Source organism: Schistocerca nitens, chromosome 6 (assembly GCF_023898315.1).
Source record: "Schistocerca nitens isolate TAMUIC-IGC-003100 chromosome 6, iqSchNite1.1, whole genome shotgun sequence".
NCBI classification, from domain to species: domain Eukaryota; kingdom Metazoa; phylum Arthropoda; class Insecta; order Orthoptera; family Acrididae; genus Schistocerca; species Schistocerca nitens.
Window position 1 is genome coordinate 122,676,301 of NC_064619.1, and position 23,168 is coordinate 122,699,468.

The window sequence follows — 23,168 nt, forward strand, 5'->3', positions numbered from 1 at the left end:
AAGACTGACAGAAAGCAAATATTGAACCCAACAGCACAACTTTGTACGCCAACTAGCTCAGCAGATGTAAAAAAAGATTGAAAGAACATATGATGCGATAAAAGAAATTATTAACACAGTTGAGGATGGGGACTAGAATTTGATAGTAGGAAAGGGAAGAGAAGGAAAAATAACAGGGGAACGTAAAACTGGGGAAAGGAATGAAATAGGAAGCCACCTGGTAGAACACTGCACAGAGTATAATTTTGTCATACTTGGTTTAAAAATCATTTAAGAGTTTTGGGCTGGAATACCAACAACATTATGAAAAGGTCAGACTGCTACTCACCGAAAAGATGATACACTGTGTTGCAGACAGCCACAACAAAATTTCTGCTACGCAATGAGCTTTTGGCCAAATCATTCTTCACAAAGAAACATGCCTCATACACTCATCACCACTATCTCTGGCCACTCTGGCCAGAATTCCAGCATTCTGGCCACAGTGGCCGAAGATAGTGGTTATGTGTGTGTGCGCGCATGCATTTTGTGCCTGATTGTTTGAATGTGTATGTGTGTTTTCCTTTCTTTTCTGTGGACTGCTTTGGACGAAAGCTCAATGTGTAACAGTCTTTTCGCTCTATCTGTCTGCAACTCAACGTGTCATCTTTATGGTGAGTAGCAATCTACAATCTATACTTTCCATAACATTGTTATTAAAGGGTTTGTATCCATGGAAGAGACCTGGAGACTCTGAAAGACATCAAATATGTTTCATAATGGCAAATATAGATTTCAGAATCAGATTTTGAAGTGTAAAACATTTCCAGTGGCAGAAGTGGACTCTGAGCATAATTTGCTGGTCATGAACTGTGGACTGAATATGACGGAACTGGAGGTTGTTGCAAGTTTCATGGAAAGAATTAAGTAATCATGGGTAAGAAACACAATAGACGATGAGAAGTTAGCTCTGAGACATGAAATAGTGATGGTGGCAGAGGATCGAATAGGCAAAAAACACGAAATCCAGTAGAAATCTTTGGAAAATGTAGGAGATGCTCAGTGCAATTGCCAAAAGGAGAAAATATAAAAACTACGGAAATGAAGCAGGGAAAAAATGAATACAGACACCTAAAAACTGAGATTGTCAGGAAGTGCAAAATGGCAAAGCAGGAATAGTTATAGAGAAATGCCATAGTATAAAAGGATGTATAAGAAGGGGAAAGATAGATCTTTGGAGAAAAGAGAAGCAGATGCACGAATCTTAAGAGCTCTGATGACAAGCCAGTACTAAGTAAAGAAGTGAAAGCTGAAAGCTGGAGGGAATATGTAGAAGGCCTACACAAGGAAAATGAACTAGAAGGTAACATTATAGAAAGAGAGGAGGAAGTAGATGAAGATACAATGGGAGATATGATACTGTGAGTATAATTTGACAGGACACTGGAAGCCCCCCAAGTTGAAACAAGGCCTCTGAAGCAGACAACATTCCCACAGAATTACTGAGATCCTTGGGATGGCCAGTTATGATAAAACTATTCCATCTATATAAGATATATGAGAAAAGCAAAGTACAGTTCTGAGTTAAAGTGAATTTAATAATTCAGTTCTAAAGAAAGCAGATGCTGACAAATGTGAATATTACTGAACTCTCAGTTTAATGAGGCATTTTTGCAAAACACAATTGGGCAAGAGGCCACCATGACAAAACCACAACCACCTGCTTGGTGCCTCTCCATTCTAGGCAGCAGCCTCCAGATGGTGCTCGCAAACTCGGACCACTTCCTGCTTCTGCACCATTTCCTTAAGCAAGCTGTATACGTATGCTGCTAGGGCAGATGGCAGCCAACAGAGAATGCTGTCAACCACAGACTACTTTGCTTCTGCCTTGCATTGGCTGTCATGGAAATTTTTCCACCAACAGGCACAAAACATGAGGCTCCGTGGAAACTCCATAGTCGTGAACCAGCAACTGTTCAGTTCAGTACTTGCAATCCACTCAGTACTTTACTCTGAAAACTACCTTCCGATTTAGTAGTCGTTATTTGTGGGGAACTAACACTCATGCCTGCTTAATTACTATCGGCTACTGTAAGCACGTACAGCAAAGTTGTTTAGAGATATCATTTTATTAGGTTTAGGACATCAAGTGCCATGCATCAATCTGTACAAAAGACGAGTACCATTTTTTAACATACTCTTAATGAATATTGCTTGTTATTTCTTACTGTGTCACTGAGTGTTTAATAATCATAGCATGCAATGGCTAACTTAAAGGAACTATAGCAGAGAAACTCTTTATCTGGTACCAAGGATATTTGGGCTGAATTAATAGCAGCATTCAGTTACTACAAGAGAAATGGAAGAACTGACAGAATCTGACCTTGGGGTGGATCAGTTTGGATTCCAGAGAACTATACAAACATGCGAGGCAATACTGACCCTACAATTTGTCTTAGAAGATAGGTTAAAGAAAAGCCTACCTACATTTATAGCATTTGTAGATTTAGAAAAACTTTTAACCAAGTAGCCTGGAATCCAACCTTTGGAATTCTACAGGGATCAGGGACAAAATATGGGGAACAAAAGATTAGGGAACAAAATATTATTTACAACGTGCACAAAAACTAGAATGAAGTTTTAAGAGCTGAAGGACACGTAAGTGAGGCAATAACTGATAAGAGGGTGAGGCAGAGTTGTAGCCTATCATCAATGTTACTCAATCTGTATATTGAGCCAACAGGACACCAAGGGTAAATCTGGAGAGAGAATTAAAGTTCAGGGAGAAGAAACAAAAACTTTGAGTAATAGATGAGTTCTCCTACCTGGAAAGAAAAATAACTGATGATGGCCAAAGTAGAGAGGATATTTGCTATAGCATGAAAAGCATTGCTGAAAAAGCAGAATATAAATTTAAATGTTAAGACTTTTTTCTGAATGTATTTGGCTGGAGTGTAGCCTTTTATGTAAGTGAAATGTGGAAAGTAAGCAGTTCACACAAGAACATAATTGAAACTTTTGAAATGTTGTGTTACAGAAGACTGCTGAAGATTAGAGCAATAGATTGAGTAACTAATGAGTAGGTACTGATACAAATTGGAAAAAAAGAAATTTATAGCACAACTTGATTAAAAGAAAGGATCAGTTGATAGAACATATCTTGAGGTATGAAGGAATCGTCAAATTGATAATGGAGAAAAGTGTGGGGCATAAAAGTTGTAGATGGAGACCAAGAGATGCGTACAGTAAGCAGGTTCAGTTCATTAGTAGTTATTTAGAGATACAAAGGATAGAGTAGTGTGGAGAGCTGCACCAAATCAGTCTTCAGACTGAAGAACACAGCAACACACAGCTTGTAATGATAAAATCTTTTAAGATAGTGGAATTATTTCTAAGCCTCTTTAATGCAAGCAGTGACTATATAACTAATCCATAAAGCTTTCTAAATCATTTTTTAGTATTATCAAATCATTTTTCTGGGGAGAGTTTCCATCAGACTACAATTATTATGGTTGTTCTGACTTTTAATGTGGCGTTGAGACCACTGTCAATAATGCCTGTAGTTTTCAAAATTTTCAAATATGCTTTGAAAAACCATCTCTCTTGTTTTATTGTCAAATATAACACTAGTCTGCAAGTTATCAGATGACTGAAAACTAATATATAACATTGCCTCAACTTTTTATGCTGACTCCAAATCTGTTTTCAATTTTTTGCTATCACGTACATTTTTGACACAATTTGACTTCAAAGATATATTGCTGTGCCAGTATGTTATGTGTATTGTCGGAGGGAAATTTCTCAATATGGCCCTGCATACCTTTAGGCTGTTACACCTGTTGATGCTAGTTGTTATTGTGTGATCCTGAAAGTGTTGCTTGTCTTGCAGGCTTGGATAATCAGTGCTGTATTGTGCTTATTCTGTATATTTAAGACAGTATTAATGAAACAGTTCACCTATTGTTGATAGTTACAATAATGTCAACATGCAAGTGTGAGAACCAAAATATTTTGTGTTACATTTTTGCGAATTATACAGTGACTAAGCAGACTTTGTGTAAAAACCTTATCAAGCTTATTTTAAAATGGAACTTGGTGACCAGCACAAGGGATAGCACCAGAGACAGCTAGCCACTATCGTGTAGAAAGATTACGATTGTGGATGAAAGGAAAGAAAAACATGCATCCCATTTGTGATTCCAGTGCTGTGGAGAGAGCCTAAAATCATCTTAATGACTGTTACTACTGCTTAGTTAATGTTGAGGGCTGCAGTTCAAAAAATAATAGACAAATTGTGTATCCAAGCATTGATTCAGTCATTAGGGAAGATCTGATTGCTCCTTTTCCTCCAGCTGTTGTAGAGAACATGGCAGAAGATGATGATGAAAATGAAGTTGATGGAATTACCAAAGACGATACTGACGTCCAACAGTCTGAATGGGACTTTACTCCATAATTGTTCTCTGAGTGAACTTAATGCTCTCATATAAGATTTGAATTTGCCTAAGGAATCTGCATAACTACTTGGCTCCCAGTTAAAAAGTAAGAATCTTCTGGAAGCAGGGACACATTACTCATGGTACACATATAGAGAGGAAGAATTAGTTCCTTTATTCTCACTGAATGAGTCCTCAGTTTACTGCAATAACATAAAAGAGTTAATGCACTTCTATGGCATTGGAACATTATCCTACACAGTGGGGACTTTCCTAGACTTGTCACTGAGGAGCCTGAAAGATGTGTTACTGCATGAAGATGTATGGGTTCAGTCTTGTGGCCATTCATTTCAAATGAAAGCGACGTATGAGAACATGAAGATATTATTCACAAGTATCCAGTGTGAGGAACACACTTGGCTTATCTGTCATGACTTCAAAGTTATCAGAATACTACTGGGACAACAAGCTGGATTCACAAAAATATCTTGCTTTCTATGTGAATGACACAGTCAGTTAGGCAGAGACATTAGAATGTGAAAGTTTGGTCAGGGGGGGGGGGGGGGGAGAAATTTTCTGCCTGTAACAAAAAAAAATTTCCTGCATGAACTGCTTGTAGAAAAAAAAGAAAGAAAAGAAAGAAAAAAAAAAGAATGATTAAATCGGGCTTGATGAAGTAATTTGTAAAGGCTCTACCCCAGTATGGACCCTGCATCAAGTACCTTTCCAAGAAATTTCCCTTCACCACATGAGACAAATTGAAAGCTGGAATTCTTTTTTAGTCCTCAAATAAAGAATTTGATAAAGGATGAAGATTCTGAGAAGACAATGAAGAAAAGAGAAAAAGGTGCATGACTGCCTTCCCGATCAGTTACTGAGGACTTTCTGTGGAATAACGAAGATACTAATTACAAGGCCATTGTTGAAAACAGTTGAAAAATTCCAAGAAGATGGGTTGTTAAATGAGTGTGGACGTTCACTTTCTACACTCACATATTGACTACTTTCTGGAAATTTGGGACATGATATTGAAAAGCAGAGAGAACGTTTTCACCAAGACCTTAAGAGGTGGCACTGGACAGCAGCTATGCTGACCAATTACTGTTGGATATTGAAGAGGGACAGTCATCATGTACAACGATCTACAAGGAAGTCACAGAAAAGAAATTTTAAAAATTTATGGAACACTGTTGACTTCTTGTTTTTATAGAAGGTAGTCACAAAACAAATTAGGGGTGTTCTGAGGAGTATTTTTTAAAAGTGTTTTGATTAAAAAGTCACCTTGTGTGAAATGGTGTTAGAATATATTTGTGAACTCAGAAGTGGAAATAACATCAAAACATTACTTCTTATTTTGTGCAAAAACATGATATGATAGATAAAAACAGTAATTATTTCTAGAATCAGTATAAAAAATTGATTGAAGAACACTAACTTTCAAACAAATCTTCTGACAAAAAGTTTTAAAATAGAGACTAGTGTAATTTACAACATAAGGTATAACATCAATTCAGGGCCATCAGAAGCATCAAGTTTGTAAGACAAGAACTCAAACACAACAAAATAAACATGCATGGTAATCAGAATGAGATTTTCACTCTACAGCAGAGTGTGCACTGATATGCAACTTCCTGGCAGATTAAAACTGTGTTCCGGACCGAGACTTGAACTCGGGGCCTTTGCCTTTCAAAGGCAAGTGGTAGAGCACTTGCCTGTGAAAGGCAAAGACCCCGAGTTCAAGACTCGGTCTGGCACACAGTTTTAATCTGAAAGGAAGTTTCATATGTGGTAATGGTTACAGGGGAATAAATACATTCTTAGTTATCAAGGCTGTTTGAGACGGTTAACCACAAAATTCCAAATGACAAATATGAAAGGAATATTGAATGATTAGTTATAATTACATTTAACAAACAACAATCAGTTCTTCAACATCACTGTCATGAATTACATGGAGCAATGTGAATTTGAAAAGCAACTATCAAATTTAGCAGTAGGTCTATCTCACGCCAGTTTATCCAGAAATTAAATTTACAGTTATGTTCACATGTAAACAAAACTATATGAAATAAATGAATATGTATTACTTTAGGAGTTTATTATGATTAGCAAGAATATTAAAAAAAAGAAATGTTTACAGCAAGCAGTTGTTTTCTACATGTGATATTCTTTTATATGAAATCTCACACCAGACATAAAATATGATTTTCCCATAATTTTGACTTATTTAGTGTATGATCATGCACAGACACTAGGAAAAAACTGAGACAAGAAAAATATCTAATGTATTGTGCAAATGCCTGCTGCAGATCTCAGAGTCTGCTGAGGCAGATTATTACCTATATCATATCCCAATTCCTCAAGCTGTCGATATAGTTTAATGCTGTACATAATAAGATGTCTGTCAGCCATAGGTTTAAAAAGGCCCAAGGTGCCAGAGCCAAATGAAGATGTGCCACTTCCAATCCTTTACAACAAAAATTGGATTAATATTTAAATAAAGAACATATAACATATACAAAATGTAAACCATATTTTACATTACTAACCTTTCTTGTTCCAGTACCAATATATCATGCCACCCACTTTGCACAAGATGAAATGCTACAGAATTTGCTACTGTTCCGGCACCACATATTACCACTTGAGCTTGTTTAGGAAGAAGAGAATTATTTCCAGTAGATGTTGACCATGACAACTTCTGAGATCTCGGACCATCACTAAAGTATTCAGAACTGTTACCCTGGGGGCCTTGGGTGCTGACATATTTACAAAGCATCTGGAGAAATTCATTTTGACAGCTCCATTGTTTTACAAGTACTGCTCTTCCACAAAGAGACAACATTGTGTATGTTCATGAAAACTGGAAAAAGAAACAAGTAAATACAAATATCTCTCTTCATATTTCTATGCGTACTGAGAAAATCACCAAAATATGGAAATTGCTGATATTTCTGTTATCTTACTGCATTTTGATTTAATATATTTCTATTTCATGATATACAACACAAAACATTTTTGTTCAATGTGTTTCAAGTACGATGGTAAGCATTTATAACAACTCGACAAGTCATAGATTTTTGGAAACGTTACATTGATATCATGACACCTGATGCAAAGATAACACCAGTCAATTCCTTGTTGACAGTTACAAGCACCATTAGGATCTAAGAAGCTACAACAAAACCAAACAGTTCAATTTCTGTAGCAAAATCAGAGAGATGAACCTTAGGAGGATGCAGGACCTACTGGACTGATACTCAATATTTGTCTTTGGTAGTTCAGCATATAATTTTTCATTTATCAGGATGGGTGACTTTAGAGCACTCTGTTGTGCATGGAGCTGTTGGGGTAGTTGAGTGGCAGTGCGTTCTCTTGAGTTCTTCCATTTGCACTGACTTTTGTAATTGTTTAGCCTATGACTGGGATAATAATCATCTAATCAATGCTTACTTGATTACTTTATATTTTTATATGACTGATTACAATATCTGTATGTCCTATAAACTATGTGATCAAAAGTATCCATACACCCACCAAAAACACGTTTTTCATATTAGGTGCATTGTGCTGCCACCTACTGCCAGGTACTCCATATCAGTGACCTCAGTAGTCATTAGGAATCGTGAGAGAGCAGAATGGGGCATTCTGCGGAACTCATGGAATTTGAATGTGTTCAGGTGATTGGGTGTCAATTGTGTCATATGTCTGTGTGCGAGATTTCCACACTCCCAAACATCCCTAGGTCCACTGTTTCCAATGTGATAGTGAAGTGGAAACATGAAAGGAATACATACAGCACGAAAGCATACAAGCCAACTGCATTTGTTGACAGACCCCACTGCCAACAGTTGAAGAGGGTCTTAACCCAAGGACGCCTAAGGGGAGGGGGGGGGGGGGGGTTCGTTGAAGCCATCCATAAGACACACATCCATGCCCGAGGCAGGATTCGAACCTGCGACTGGAGCGGGGGGGCTTGCACCCCTTGTTGTTTTGTGTGGCACTATCTCATAATGCACGGCCTGTGGTGGAGTGGTTACATGACAGTAACATCCATGTAATGGACTGGCCTGCACAGAGTCCTGACCTGACCCCTAAAGAACACCTTTGGGATGTTTTGGACGCCGACTTCATGCCAGGCCTCACCGACTGGCATCAATAACTCTCCTCAGTGCAGCACTCCATGAAGAATGGGCTGCCATTGCCCAAGAAACCTTCCAGCACCTGATAGAACATGTGCCTGCGAGAGTGGAGGCTGTCATCAAGGCTAAGGGAGGGCTAACACCATACTGAATTCCATCATTACCGATGGAGGGCACCACGAACTTGTAAGTCATCTTCAGCCAGGTGTCCAGATACTTTTGATCACATAGTGTGGCTCTGTAACCATTTGTTTGTCAAGGATGGCCTCAATATAACTAACAAATGACCATTATACACTGAAGAGCCAAAGAAATTGGTACACCTGCCCAATATCATGTAGGGCCCCCACAAGCTCCAGAAGTGCTGCAACTTATGTGGCGTGGACTCGACTAATGTCTAAACTAGTGCTGGAGGGAACTGACACCATGAATCCTGCAGGACTGCTGATAAATCCATAAGAGTACGAGTGGGTGGAGATCTCTTCTGAACAGCACATTGCAAGGCATCCCAGATATGCTCAATAATGTTCATGTCTGGGGAGTTTGGTGGCAAGCGGAAGTGTTTAGACTCAGAAAAGTGTTTCTGGAGCCACTCTGTAGCAATTATGAATGTGTGGGGTGTCGCATTGTCATGCTGGAATTGCCCAAGTCCATCAGAAGGCACAATGGATATAAATGGATGCAGGTGGTCAGACAGGATGCTTACATACATGCCATCTGTCAGAGTCATATCTAGACATATCAGGGGTCCCATATCACTCCAATTGCACATGCCACACACCATTATAAAGCCTCTACCAGCTTGAATAGTACCCTGCAGACATGCAGGGCCCATGGATTCATGAGGTTGTCTTCATACCCATACACATCCATCCACTCGATACAATTTGAAATGAGACTCGTCTGACCAGGCAACATGTTTCCAGCCATCTACAGTCCAATGTCAGTGTTGATGGGCCCAGGCGTCGTATAGTCATCAAGGGTACACAAGTGGGCCTTCAGCTCTAAAAGCACATATCAATGATGTTTCATTGAATGGTTCACACACTGACATCTGTAGATGGCCTAGCATTGAAATCTGCAGCAACTTGCAGAAGTGTTGCACATCTGTCATGTTGAACGATTCTCTTCAGTCATCGTTGGTCCCATTCTTGCAGGATATATTTCCAGCCACAGCGATGTTGGAGATTTGATGTTTTATCGGATACCTGATATTCATGATACACACATGAAATGGTCGTACAGAAAAATCCCCACTTCATCATCTGAGATGCTGTGTCCCATCGCTCATGTGCCAACTATAATACCACATTCAAACTCACTCAATTCTTGATAACCAGCCATTGTAGGAGCAGTAACCGATCTAACAACTGCACCAGACACTCATTGCCTTATACAGGCGTTGCTGACTGCAGCGCCATATTCTGCCTGTTTACATGTCTCTGTATTTGAATGTGCATGTCTACACCAGTTTCTTTGGTGCTTCAGTGTATTTTGTGTAATTTTCCAATCAACAAATAATAGCAGTGAAAACAGTAGTTAGTTAGTTCATGTTCCATAGATAATTCAAATGATAAATGGTTATATTGTGAACAAGTCATTTCATATTCACATCACAAATTAATTTGTAACAATGGCTTCATGTTGAAAATTTAGAAGATTTTTATTTTGTCTTTATTTTCAATAAAAAACACACTGCTGTGAGTTAGTAAGTCCTATCTACCACCTTTTATACATTACAATTATAATAACTCTCCTGTGGAATAGGAGCAGTTCTTAACAAGTTATTAATAGTAAACTTTGTTTTCTGTCTGATATTTTATATCACTGGGTAAGTGATCAAAGATTTTTGTTGCAGCATTGTGCATCCTTTTTTGTGCTAAGGACAACTTCAATGTGGTGTAATGACGGTCAGTTTTTCCTTCTGGTACTGTAATAATGCACATCATTGTTTCTTTTGAATTGCAATGGGTTATTTGCAACAAATTTCATGAGGAAATAAACATACTGTGAAGCAGTAGTCAAAAAGCCCAGCTCCTTAAGCAGATGTCTCCCAGATGATTGTGGGTGAGCACCACATATTATGTTTATAGCACATTTTGGGCAATGAAGACTCCATATAATATTATTGAGTGAAAATAGGAAGAATATGTCAACTTTTCACTACCCAAGATTTGCAATGATTCTAAGCACAAATGTGGCGGAACTAAGTTGCTATAGGAGTTCAAAATGTGTCTTTTTCCAGTTATCTCATCAATATGGACAACTAAAAATTTTGAAGTTACACTATGTCAAGAACAGAATATGTTGTGTCTGTTTAAAATTGAATGTGTGACCATTCACAGAAACCCAGTCAACAATACTTTTGAGAACACAGTTTATCATTTCTTCTGTTGCTGTATGTATGTCTGGATTGATTACAATACTAGTGTCATTCACAAAAAGAACTAATTTTACTTGTTGTGTATTAGATGTTTAATTGTTTACATGTATGAGGAACAATGGTGGACCTAAGATTGAGCCTTGCGGTACCCCACACATGATTTCACCTCATTAAGAAGAATCTCCCCTCATTACATTAGTTGATTTACTAAGTCCAGTTTTCTGCATTCTTAGATATGATTTTATCTGTTGGCTAGCCAATCATGAGTTCCACAAAACCTCAGTTAATGCAGGAGCATTCTGTGATTCACACAGTGAAATGTCTTAGATAGGTCACAGAAAATATCAACCGGTGCTATTTTGTTGTTTAATGTTTGTAAAATTTGGTGAGTGAATGTGTAAATGGTATTCCCAGTAGAGTGACTCTTCTAAAATTCAGACTGTGATTTACTGATACTATTCTGGAATACATTACTTTCTCAAAAATTGTGGAAAATTATATCAACAGTGAAACAAGTCAGTAGTTATTGATATATTTCCTATCACCTTCTTACAAATGGGTTTAATAATGTCATTTCAAGCTCTATAAAAAGTGCTTTGAGTGAGTGATACATTACATATTTCTGATAAGACAGGACTTATTATATGAGAACAAATCTCTAGTACTCTGTTGGAAACACCATTAAACCCAGATGAGCCTTTATTTTTGAGCGAATATATATTTTCTTAATATCAGAGGAAGAAGTTGGTGTAAATTCACATGATTGAATTTTATGAGTTGCTTTTCAACACACTGCTGTGATTTTTCTCTTGAACTGTTCGTCGCTGTATTTTCTACTACATGCATTTAAGAAATGGTTATTAAACACATTTGCTACATGTTATTTGTCATTTAAGCCCCCTACAGATCTCATCTACATGAACCATAAAGATAAAATTAGACTAAATATAACATACCCAGTAGTAATTAAGCGGCTGTACTTGTGTTCAATGCATGAAATGAAGCAAAAAAACCATATTGTGTGCTAAACAGGAACATGGCTGTCCACAGAAAGCTGTCCAAGAGGAAGCAAGATTTCAGAGTTGCCATTTTAGATGTAGTTGATTCAGAGTGTTTAAGAACTGAATCTGATGAGAAGTATACTAAGCATATTATATGTCAAACAACTGATAATTTCAACTCAATATTTGTTGGACGTAGATTATTTTGATACCTGAGAGGTAAGCATACTGCATTAATACATATAAAGTACATCTTTTCTATCAGCAAAATGAATACAGACTCCACCTTCTTGATTTAACAACATAAATTACACTCCCATATAATTACATCCAATGATCCAATGAGTTAGGAAATAAAGCTAGAAATATTCATGAAAGATATGTTTGATTATATATCAATAATGAGAGCTTAACCCTTCCACGTAGGAAAAATATATCTAAAAACATAGATGATGTGACTTACCAAATGAAAGTGCTGGCAGGTCGACAGACACACAAACATACACACAAAATTCAAGCTTTCGCAACAAACTTTTGCCTCATCAGGAAAGAGGGAAAGAGAGGGAAAGACGAAAGGATGTGGGTTTTAAGGGAGAGGGTAAGGAGTCATTCCAATCCCGGGAGCGGAAAGACTTACCTTAGGGGGGAAAAAAGGACGGGTATACACTCGCACACACACACATATCCATCCACACATATACCAAAGCGGAAAATAAAAATTTTTTTGGTTATGGTTTGGAAGTGGGTTACGTATTATTGAGTATATATAGGCGGGATAAAATTGTATTACGGTAAAAAGGGGAAGGTGAATACAAAGTGAGACTACTGGTAAAAACAGAAAGAGAAAATAAAGAGAAAATAAGATGACAGGAAAGATTTCGAAATGCAACAGCGACAATAACAAATGTAATTGTTGGGTTCAAATTAAGGATATGGTTATAATAAAGGGAAACATTCCACATAGGAAAAATATATCTAAAAACATAGATGATGTGACTTACCAAATGAAAGTGCTGGCAGGTCGACAGACACACAAACAAACACAAACATACACACAAAATTCAAGCTTTCGCAACAAACTGTTGCCTCATCAGGAAAGAGGGAAGGAGAGGGAAAGACGAAAGGATGTGGGTTTTAAGGGAGAGGGTAAGGAGTCATTCCAATCCCGGGAGCGGAAAGACTTACCTTAGGGGGAAAAAAGGACGGGTATACACTCGCACACACACACATATCCATCCACACATATACAGACACAAGCAGACATATTTAAAGACAAAGAGTTTGGGCAGAGATGTCAGTCGAGGCAGAAGTGCAGAGGCAAAGATGTTGTTGAATGACAGGTGAGGTATGAGTGGCGGCAACTTGAAATTAGCGGAGATTGAGGCCTGGTGGATAACGGGAAGAGAGGATATATTGAAGAGCAAGTTCCCATCTCCGGATTTCGGATAGGTTGGTGTTAGTGGGAAGTATCCAGATAACCCGGACGGTGTAACACTGCGCCAAGATGTGCTGGCCGTGCACCAAGGCATGTTTAGCCACAGGGTGATCCTCATTACCAACAAACACTGTCTGCCTGTGTCCATTCATGCGAATAGACAGTTTGTTGCTGGTCATTCCCACATAGAATGCATCACAGTGTAGGTAGGTCAGTTGGTAGATCACATGGGTGCTTTCACACGTGGCTCTGCCTTTGATCGTGTACACCTTGCGGGTTACAGGACTGGAGTAGGTGGTGGTGGGAGGGTGCATGGGACAGGTTTTACACCGGGGGCGGTTACAAGGGTAGGAGCCAGAGGGTAGGGAAGGTGGTTTGGGGATTTCATAGGGATGAACTAAGAGGTTACGAAGGTTAGGTGGACGGTGGAAAGACACTCTTGGTGGAGTGGGGAGGATTTCATGAAGGATGGATCTCATTTCAGGGCAGGATTTGAGGAAGTCGTATCCCTGCTGGAGAGCCACATTCAGAATCTGATCCAGTCCCGGAAAGTATCCTGTCAGAAGTGGGGCACTTTTGTGGTTCTTCTGTGGGAGGTTCTGGGTTTGAGAGGATGAGGAAGTGGCTCTGGTTATTTGCTTCTGTACCAGGTCGGGAGGGTAGTTGCGGGATGCGAAAGCTGTTGTCAGGTTGTTGGTGTAATGCTTCAGGGATTCCGGACTGGAGCAGATTCGTTTGCCACGAAGACCTAGGCTGTAGGGAAGGGACCGTTTGATGTGGAATGGGTGGCAGCTGTCGTAATGGAGGTACTGCTGCTTGTTGGTGGGTTTGATGTGGACGGACGTGTGAAGCTGGCCATTGGACAGGTGGAGGTCAACATCAAGGAAAGTGGCATGGGATTTGGAGTAGGACCAGGTGAATCTGATGGAACCAAAGGAGTTGAGGTTGGAGAGGAAATTCTGGAGTTCTTCTTCACTGTGAGTCCAGATCATGAAGATGTCATCAATAAATCTGTACCAAACTGTGGGTTGGCAGGCTTGGGTCACCAAGAAGGCTTCCTCTAAGCGACCCATGAATAGGTTGGCGTATGAGGGGGCCATCCTGGTACCCATGGCTGTTCCCTTTAATTGTTGGTATGTCTGGCCTTCAAAAGTGAAGAAGCTGTGGGTCAGGATGAAGCTGGCTAAGGTAATGAGGAAAGAGGTTTTAGGTAGGGTGGCAGGTGATCGGCGTGAAAGGAAGTGCTCCATCGCAGCGAGGCCCTCTCAAACCCAGAACCTCCCACAGAAGAACCACAAAAGTGCCCCACTTGTGACAGGATACTTTCCGGGACTGCATCAGATTCTGAATGTGGCTCTCCAGCAGGGATACGACTTCCTCAAATCCTGCCCTGAAATGAGATCCATCCTTCATGAAATCCTCCCCACTCCACCAAGAGTGTCTTTCCGCCGTCCACCTAACCTTCGTAACCTCTTAGTTCATCCCTATGAAATCCCCAAACCACCTTCCCTACCCTCTGGCTCCTACCCTTGTAACCGCCCCCGGTGTAAAACCTGTCCCATGCACCCTCCCACCACCACCTACTCCAGTCCTGTAACCCGCAAGGTGTACACGATCAAAGGCAGAGCCACGTGTGAAAGCACCCATGTGATCTACCAACTGACCTGCCTACACTGTGATGCATTCTATGTGGGAATGACCAGCAACAAACTGTCCATTCGCATGAATGGACACAGGCAGACAGTGTTTGTTGGTAATGAGGATCACCCTGTGGCTAAACATGCCTTGGTGCACGGCCAGCACATCTTGGCGCAGTGTTACACCGTCCGGGTTATCTGGATACTTCCCACTAACACCAACCTATCCGAACTCCGGAGATGGGAACTTGCTCTTCAATATATCCTCTCTTCCCGTTATCCACCAGGCCTCAATCTCCGCTAATTTCAAGTTGCCGCCACTCATACCTCACCTGTCATTCAACAACATCTTTGCCTCTGCACTTCTGCCTCGACTGACATCTCTACCCAAACTCTTTGTCTTTAAATATGTCTGCTTGTGTCTGTATATGTGTGGATGGATATGTGTGTGTGTGCGAGTGTATACCCGTCCTTTTTTCCCCCTAAGGTAAGTCTTTCCGCTCCCGGGATTGGAATGACTCCTTACCCTCTCCCTTAAAACCCACATCCTTTCGTCTTTCCCTCTCCTTCCCTCTTTCCTGATGAGGCAACAGTTTGTTGCGAAAGCTTGAATTTTGTGTGTATGTTTGTGTTCGTTTGTGTGTCTATCGACGTTCCAGAGCTTTCGTTTGGTAAGTCACATCATCTCTGTTTTTAGATATATTTTTCCCACATGGAATGTTTCCTCTCTCTCTCTCTCTCTCTCTCTCTCTCTCTCTCTATATATATATATATATATATATATATATATATATATATATATATATATATATATATATATAGGGAAACATTCCACGTAGGAAAAATATATCTAAAAACAAAGATGATGTGACTTACCAAATGACAGTGCTGGCAGGTCGACAGACACACAAACGAACACAAACATACACACAAAATTCAAGCTTTCGCAACAAACTGTTGCCTCATCAGGAAAGAGGGAAAAAAAGTCTGAAAAATTGAGAAAATATTGTTGGTTATTAACAAAAAGCACCAGCAGAAATGTAACTGATCAATACTCTTCAAAGTGGAGGAACAACATATAAACTTTAAAAACAGTTATTCAACTCTGATGGCATCTATATCATCTTTTTTGCTTACAAAACTTCAGATCACAACATCTAAATGGATTTTTGTTGTTTTCATGTCACTCATTCCTCAGAGTTGAGGGGCATAGTTAAAATTTAATAAACTCAGTTTTCAAAGCTACCTTTTTTTTTTGTGAAATGTAACTCAGCACAGCACCCGAGAAAGTCCCAAATCTACCTCAAATTTGCTGGTGCAACTGACTTAACGGGCAACAACTGAACTAAGATGGCTATTGTCTTCCTATTTTGACACATTATTGTGCAGTCATGAAAACAGGACTGCTCAATTTGTAATTCTATGACTGCATCTTGATCTGTGTTGCACTCCATCAAGTTTCAGAAGGTCCCAATTTCTGGAGTGGATACTTTTCTCATTTTTGTCTGCTCTTTTAGTGCAGAAAATTATATTTTCTCTTTTTGATTGCTGCACTTAGATCCAAAGACAAAGTACTGCAAAAAGCCATGACCAAAGACAAGTAGTAAACTTCTGTTGTGATTCAGTTGGGAAGCTTGAGAAAGGGGGGGGGGGGGGGACATCCTTAATGAAATTGTGGACAGATGTTGAGTAAGTATACTGCAGCAATGCTTATTCTGTGCTGGAAATAGAGGTTAGAATCAACATGCCAGCATGTCAGAATGATGTCCTTCTGCAGCTTGACAAGGTTTCTACAAGGAAGTGGTAGAAAATAGACTGGGGACTATTTTGGCAATGTTCAGTAAATCTTCACATTCACAATGGCTACAGGACTGTAGCAAAATCACTATTGTGAAGGGGAAATGCTATAATTCCCCCTGATCAGCTCAACGACAAAACAAACATAAGTTATAAAGTCAATGCTTAGCCACAGTATTACCCGATACACTCAATAATGGTATTCATATGATGTAGCGTAGTCACAGGTAATCCTATCCATAAATGTATGAGAATTTCATAATAATAAGAAGCCTGCACCAAGATTTCAGGAGGGGGCAACTGCTCCTTATTGCCGCCTCCCCTCCCTTGCAGATGCCTATGAATAGGAGTATGTTCTGCTATGTACTTCAAAGTGGGGTGTGGAGTATGAATGTAGAGTATCAATGGTTGAATGGTCAGTATATCTCAATGTACTCTCACCAGTATCTGTATCTATTATAATGGTGCCAAGGGCAGCTGGTTTTTGCATTGTTGGTTACAATGGGATTTCCAGGTGGCTAGTTGTGAGTTGTGGTTCTCTTCTTAAGAACTATGACGTGTGAAGCTGAAGGAAGTGTGATTAGTGTTACAATAACTCCTTTAACACAGCTTGTTTACAGTAAATGGTCTGGAACTGCAAGTAAAGATGGTGGACAAGGTGAATATCACATCATTTCCCAGTTTGTGGACCCTTGGCTGCTGACCAAGCACCATGCTGCTGCTGCTGGGTCACTGGATTCTCAGATTCCCTGGTTGGGAGAAGTGTGGTTGATGGCAGATGCTGCGAGAATGTCTGGCTGTGTCACGCTTTAGTGCCCAGTGCTTAGAGGTCTCTTGATATCCTAGTGAGGGCGGGAATGGCTGGACCTCATGTTGTACCCCTGGAATGGTGGAAAAGTGTGGGACTGTCCTGGAGCCCTGATGCTTTGGTGGCAGGCCGTGGTTCATGCCCCATCAGTGGCAGGTGTGTCTGCATCATTGGCATGGCACTGAGCAGCATAGGATTCATGTCACATAACTACACAGCTGCTCGAGTCCTGATGGGCTGGTTCAGATGGGCTTAAATGCTGCTGCTTTCAGTAGTCGTGGCATTTGTGTGTCATGTCGAATTATCTGTAATAGAGACAATGACTGGTTGTCATAACCAGCACTGGGTTGGGCTGCAGTACTTCCTGGTGAATTGTCGGGTTTCATCAAGCAGAAGGCTGTCAAATGGAAGATGTGGTGTGCCACTCAGCATATGGGTTGCTGACCAGGGCTGACTGTTTCCAGTGTGGCCTGATTACTGTCCTGGTGCTCCATATCCAGCTTCAAGTCCCATTATAATCTTTACCCTTTACAGTACATACATACTCCACAACCCAACATAACAGTGCATGGTGGAAGGAACCTTGTACCAATGCTAGTCATTCTCTGTCCTCTTCCACTTATGAATGAAGCAAGGGTAAACTGACTGCCTATATGTTTCCAGCTCAGCCCTAATTTCTCTTAGATTAGATGTGGCTTTTGTTCCAATTGATCCATAGTGAGGAGATCCTGTGGGTTCTGGAACATTTTGGAAAGCAGGAATACACAATAAATATTTACAGTTTGGCAGCATCATTTGTGTGTGGATGTTAATGGTGACCATTTTGAACACATTACAGAGATATCTTTAGGTTGGACTTTAAGCTACACATTCACCAAAAATGAGACAACACCGTCAATTAGTTTGCAAGTTATGGACTTTTAAACAGTGGATACATTTTTTGGACCCCTCTGTATATGAAAACAGTTAGTTTTCAAGTGAAACTGACATCCCTTTTTTATCATAAATAGGCCTTCGGTGAGCACACATGAAGGTGAAAGACTATGGACAGCATCAAAAAAGACGAAAAATGTAAAATTATGTTCCAGAACGCCCAATAAATTACTAACAAAATAGAACGAGTTGATAAAATTCTATGTGAAAGTAAACCACACATATACCTTGTGAATGAACTTACATGCAAGAATGAAGAGGCTCATAGTTTTATGTTAAACAATTAGAAAATTGTGACCCATATTACAGAAAGATACACAAGGGTGGTGGAGCAGGCATTTATGTTAGAAATAAGATTCATTGTTGAAACACTGAGTAGGTTGATAATCTTGCAATGGAGATGGGCTTTGAAGCAGCAGCAGTTAAAATGAAGGTAGCCTATGCAAAAACAGCTTAAAAATTATTGGCCTGTATAGATGACCAAATAGTGATGTAAAAGAATTCTTTTGCCAATTAGAACAACTGCTGCATAAACTATCTACAGACATAAAAATAGGTTATAATAATAGGAGATGTAAACATAGACTCTTTAAGTTATAATGTACATTATCTTAGATATTCTGACTTGTTGCACTGCTATAACCATGTCAAAATAAATGAGGAACCAACCAGAATAACACCTAACTCACAGTCCTGCACTGACCATGTTGTTGTGAATCTAGATAGGAAATATATAGTGGTAAGAATTATTGAAACATATCTCTCGGACCATAGAACTCTATCCATAGAGATTAAAACAGACCACAAAATAGTTCTGCATTGTGACCAACTCACTCATAAAAGCAAAGTTAACTAAAAAGAAGAAGAAGGGTCTTTCTCAGAGAGACTGGCAGAAGGTACACAGAAAGCATGATCTAAATGAAAAGTGGGGTCTTTTCCAATAAATATTTAACCATAGTTTTAATCAGGCATGTCAAATATAAAAAAAAAGAGTAAGGAAATCAGACCACACAAAGAACCTTAAAATTCTCCAAAAAATACACAAACTAAAAGAAAATAAGAAAGACATATGTGCTGTTCAGAGATACAAAATTTCAGTACTCCGTAACACAGCAAAAAAGCAGCAGAAAAACATACAGGAAATCCCTGAACAGACTAAAAGCACACCATTATTATTATTAACAGATAAGTAAATCCAGTAATGTTAGCAAAACCATCTGGCATATTGTAAACAAAGAATGTTAACACAAAGAGGATCTAGTTTGCAGCAATATAGCCCTAGAAGAAAATGGAGTATTGTTGAATGAGCCAAAGACAGTAAGTGAGGTCTTCACAAAGTATTTTAGTAAAACATGCAGAGAAGAAACTGATGAACCAATATTACAAATAAACGCAGTTAAAATGAGTAATTCATTTTTCCTAAGGAGTATTACAGTATATGAGGTCATTAAAATAATCTCAAAATTCAAAATAAAAACATCTAGTGGCTGGGATGACATATAGTCTACATTGCGTAAAGAATGCAAAAATGAATTAATAAAACCAAAAACACATTTACTAAATAGAAGAAATTTTAAAACTTACTGAGATATGACCAGTGTATTAAAAAAGGGTGCAACTACTGACATAAATAATTACAGGCCAATTTTACTGATGTCAACACGTCACAAGCTGCTTGAAAGAGTAATTCTAGACCAAATGGAATCCTTCTTCTGTAAATACAATCTATTAAACAACTCACAGCATGGGTTCCGAAAAGAATGATCCACAAAAACAGGAGTACTAACTTTTTTCCATGAACTGCTGAACAGACTAGATAGACAAAATAAAGTTACTGGGACTCTTCTAGGTTTGTCTAAAGCATTTGATTATGTGAAGATGCAGTACTATTATCCAAGTTAGAAATTTATGGTATAAGAGGAGTAGCACTATAATTTTTAAGTACTTATCTCTGAAACAGAAGACAATACACTAAGTTATAACAACCAAAACAGTAAAATTAGCATACAGAACTCAATTGTTAAGATAGAGTCCCACAGGGAAATAAACTTAGGTCATTCTAGTTTCTTGTATATATTAATAACATAACACAGCCACAAAACTCAAAACTAGTGAACTATGCTGATGATACATCATTTGTTAGCTGGGGTGATACCGAGCAGCTAGCATTCCAAAGTAATACTGAGAACTTCGAAATGATCACATAATATCTAATAATGAATACAACAGTATTATGAGAAGGAAAGTTGCCACTCACCATATAGCGAAGATGCTGAGTTGCAGATAGGCACAACGAAAAGTACTTTTTGTTGTGCCTATCTGCGACTCGACAGCTCCACTATATGGTGAGTGGCAACTTCCTTCTCATAATATTGTTACATTGTATTAACCATGAATACACTTACACTGAATAAGAACAAGACCGAAGCAATAAAGTTCTCATTAAATTATAACAATACTCATACTGAATCACTATCTACAGTTGAAACATCTGATAAATGTAAGTTTTTAGGCATTTTGATGGTTGAACATCGATATGGAAAGAGTATATCAGCTACATCTGTAAAAAGGTTACAGTAATATTTACTTATTAAAATGTTTTTCAAATATAATATCCCCCCCCCCCCCCCTTTTTCCTTAGACAGGTGTATTACAGTTTAATCCACTCACATTTGCAACATGGGACTGAGGTTTTGGGTGGGGCACCCACAGTCTATATGGATAAGATTTTCAGGCTTCAAAACAGAGCAGTTAGGATAATTGCTAATACAAGCAAATGCCAGTCCTGTAGCGACTACTTCAAAAATTATAATTTACTAACTGTGGCTCATTGTATATCCTTAACACTAAACATCTGATAAATGTAAGTTTTTAGGCATTTTGATGGTTGAACATCGATATGGAAAGAGTATATCAGCTACATCTGTAAAAAGGTTACAGTAATATTTACTTATTAAAATGTTTTTCAAATATAATATCCCCCCCCCCCCCTTTTTCCTTAGACAGGTGTATTACAGTTTAATCCACTCACATTTGCAACATGGGACTGAGGTTTTGGGTGGGGCACCCACAGTCTATATGGATAAGATTTTCAGGCTTCAAAACAGAGCAGTTAGGATAATTGCTAATACAAGCAAATGCCAGTCCTGTAGCGACTACTTCAAAAATTATAATTTACTAACTGTGGCTCATTGTATATCCTTAACACTATAATGATTGTTAAAGAGAACAGTGAAATAAGTGTAATGGACAGAGACATCCATAACTACAATATATGAACCAGATGAGTCTATCATAGGATCCTAACTAATAAAAGACCTACAGATCACAGTCCCTTCGAAACTGGGAGACAATTCTATAAGAAGTTGCCAAATAATATCAAGCAACTCCATGGTAATTTTTCAAGGGCAAAATGAAACAATTGCTAATTTAAAGATGTTTATGTTCACTTAATAATGAAAACAATCAATTATTGATAAAATTATTTAATTGGATAGATAAAAAATCTACTCTCCAAGCAGTGGCAGAACCACTGTTTATCAACTTAAAAATATTAACTGTTATAAACATGTATATTTACACTGCCCCACTGCATATAAACAGCAACTTACCAGAATACCAGCATAGAAGAGATTACACTCTCATGGAATCGGAAATAGTAGCCATCTTGACATACCTTACCACAGGTTATCCAAGTCACTGAACAGCTAAGAAGTGGCGGGTATGAAGATGTTTAACAAACTGCCACTACAGTGGGTAGAAGCTCCATCTGATTTATTTAAAGACAAATTATTCATTTTCCTTTCGCGGGCAAGTGCTCTACCAACTGAGCTACCGAAGTACGACTCACGCCCGGTACCCACAGCTCTACTTCTGCCAGTACCTCGTCTCCTACCTTCCAAACTTTACAGTAGAGCTGTGGGTACCGGGCGTGAGTCGTGCTTCGGTAGCTCAGTTGGTAGAGCACTTGCCCGCGAAAGGCAAAGGTCCCGAGTTCGAGTCTCGGTCGGGCACACAGTTTTAATCTGCCAGGAAGTTTCATATCAGCGCACACTCCGCTGCAGAGTGAAAATCTCATTCTGGACAAATTATTCAGTTGATCAGCTGCAAATCCTTGCTATTCACTTCAGGAATTTTATGACTATAAGATATCATAGTGGTACCGGTTTGGAGAGTGCAGCATAATTTCTTTAATTGAGTAATTTATCATGCAATATTTTCATATTATTTCATTTTAAATATTCTACTTTATGGAAAACCAATAGTGACACATTGATCTTCAACCAATTTATATATGTTGTATAACTTTTATACAGAGGGGTCCAAAAAAATGTGTCCACTGTTTAAAAGTCCATAACTTGCAAATTAATTGACACAGTTGTCTCATTTTTGGTGAAAGTGTAACTTAAAGTCCAACTTAAAGATATCACTGTAGGTGTTCGAAATGGTCACCATTAACATCCTTACACAAACGATGCCGCCGAACTGCAGCACGAACTGCTGACTGCAAGGTGTTCAGTTGGATATTTGCTCATGAGTGTACGATGGATTCTCGAAGTTCATCCAATGTGCATGGCTTTTGTCGATAAACGATGTCCTTCAGTGTTCCCCACAGGC

The 23,168-nt window shown here is 38.9% G+C and overlaps 1 protein-coding gene across 5 annotated transcripts in view; it reads right to left on the reverse strand.

Moving 5' to 3' along the window:
* The window catches only part of LOC126263136 (pyruvate dehydrogenase phosphatase regulatory subunit, mitochondrial-like), a 175,994-nt gene that overhangs the window by 147,277 nt on the left and 5,549 nt on the right, over positions 1-23,168 (reverse strand). For 4 of the 5 annotated variants that reach the window (XR_007546847.1, XM_049960162.1, XM_049960160.1 and 1 more), the window contains exons 2-3: positions 6,965-7,278; positions 6,755-6,882 (exon numbers count right to left, since the gene is read on the reverse strand). Coding sequence is in view for 4 of the 5 variants with exons in the window: in XM_049960162.1 (XP_049816119.1) it covers positions 6,755-6,882; positions 6,965-7,260 (424 nt within the window). In the remaining variant the exon portion in view is untranslated. Of the gene's footprint in view, positions 1-6,754; positions 6,883-6,964; positions 7,279-20,338; positions 20,360-23,168 lie in introns of those variants that run through there. The other variant, XM_049960163.1, reaches the window with a different exon arrangement.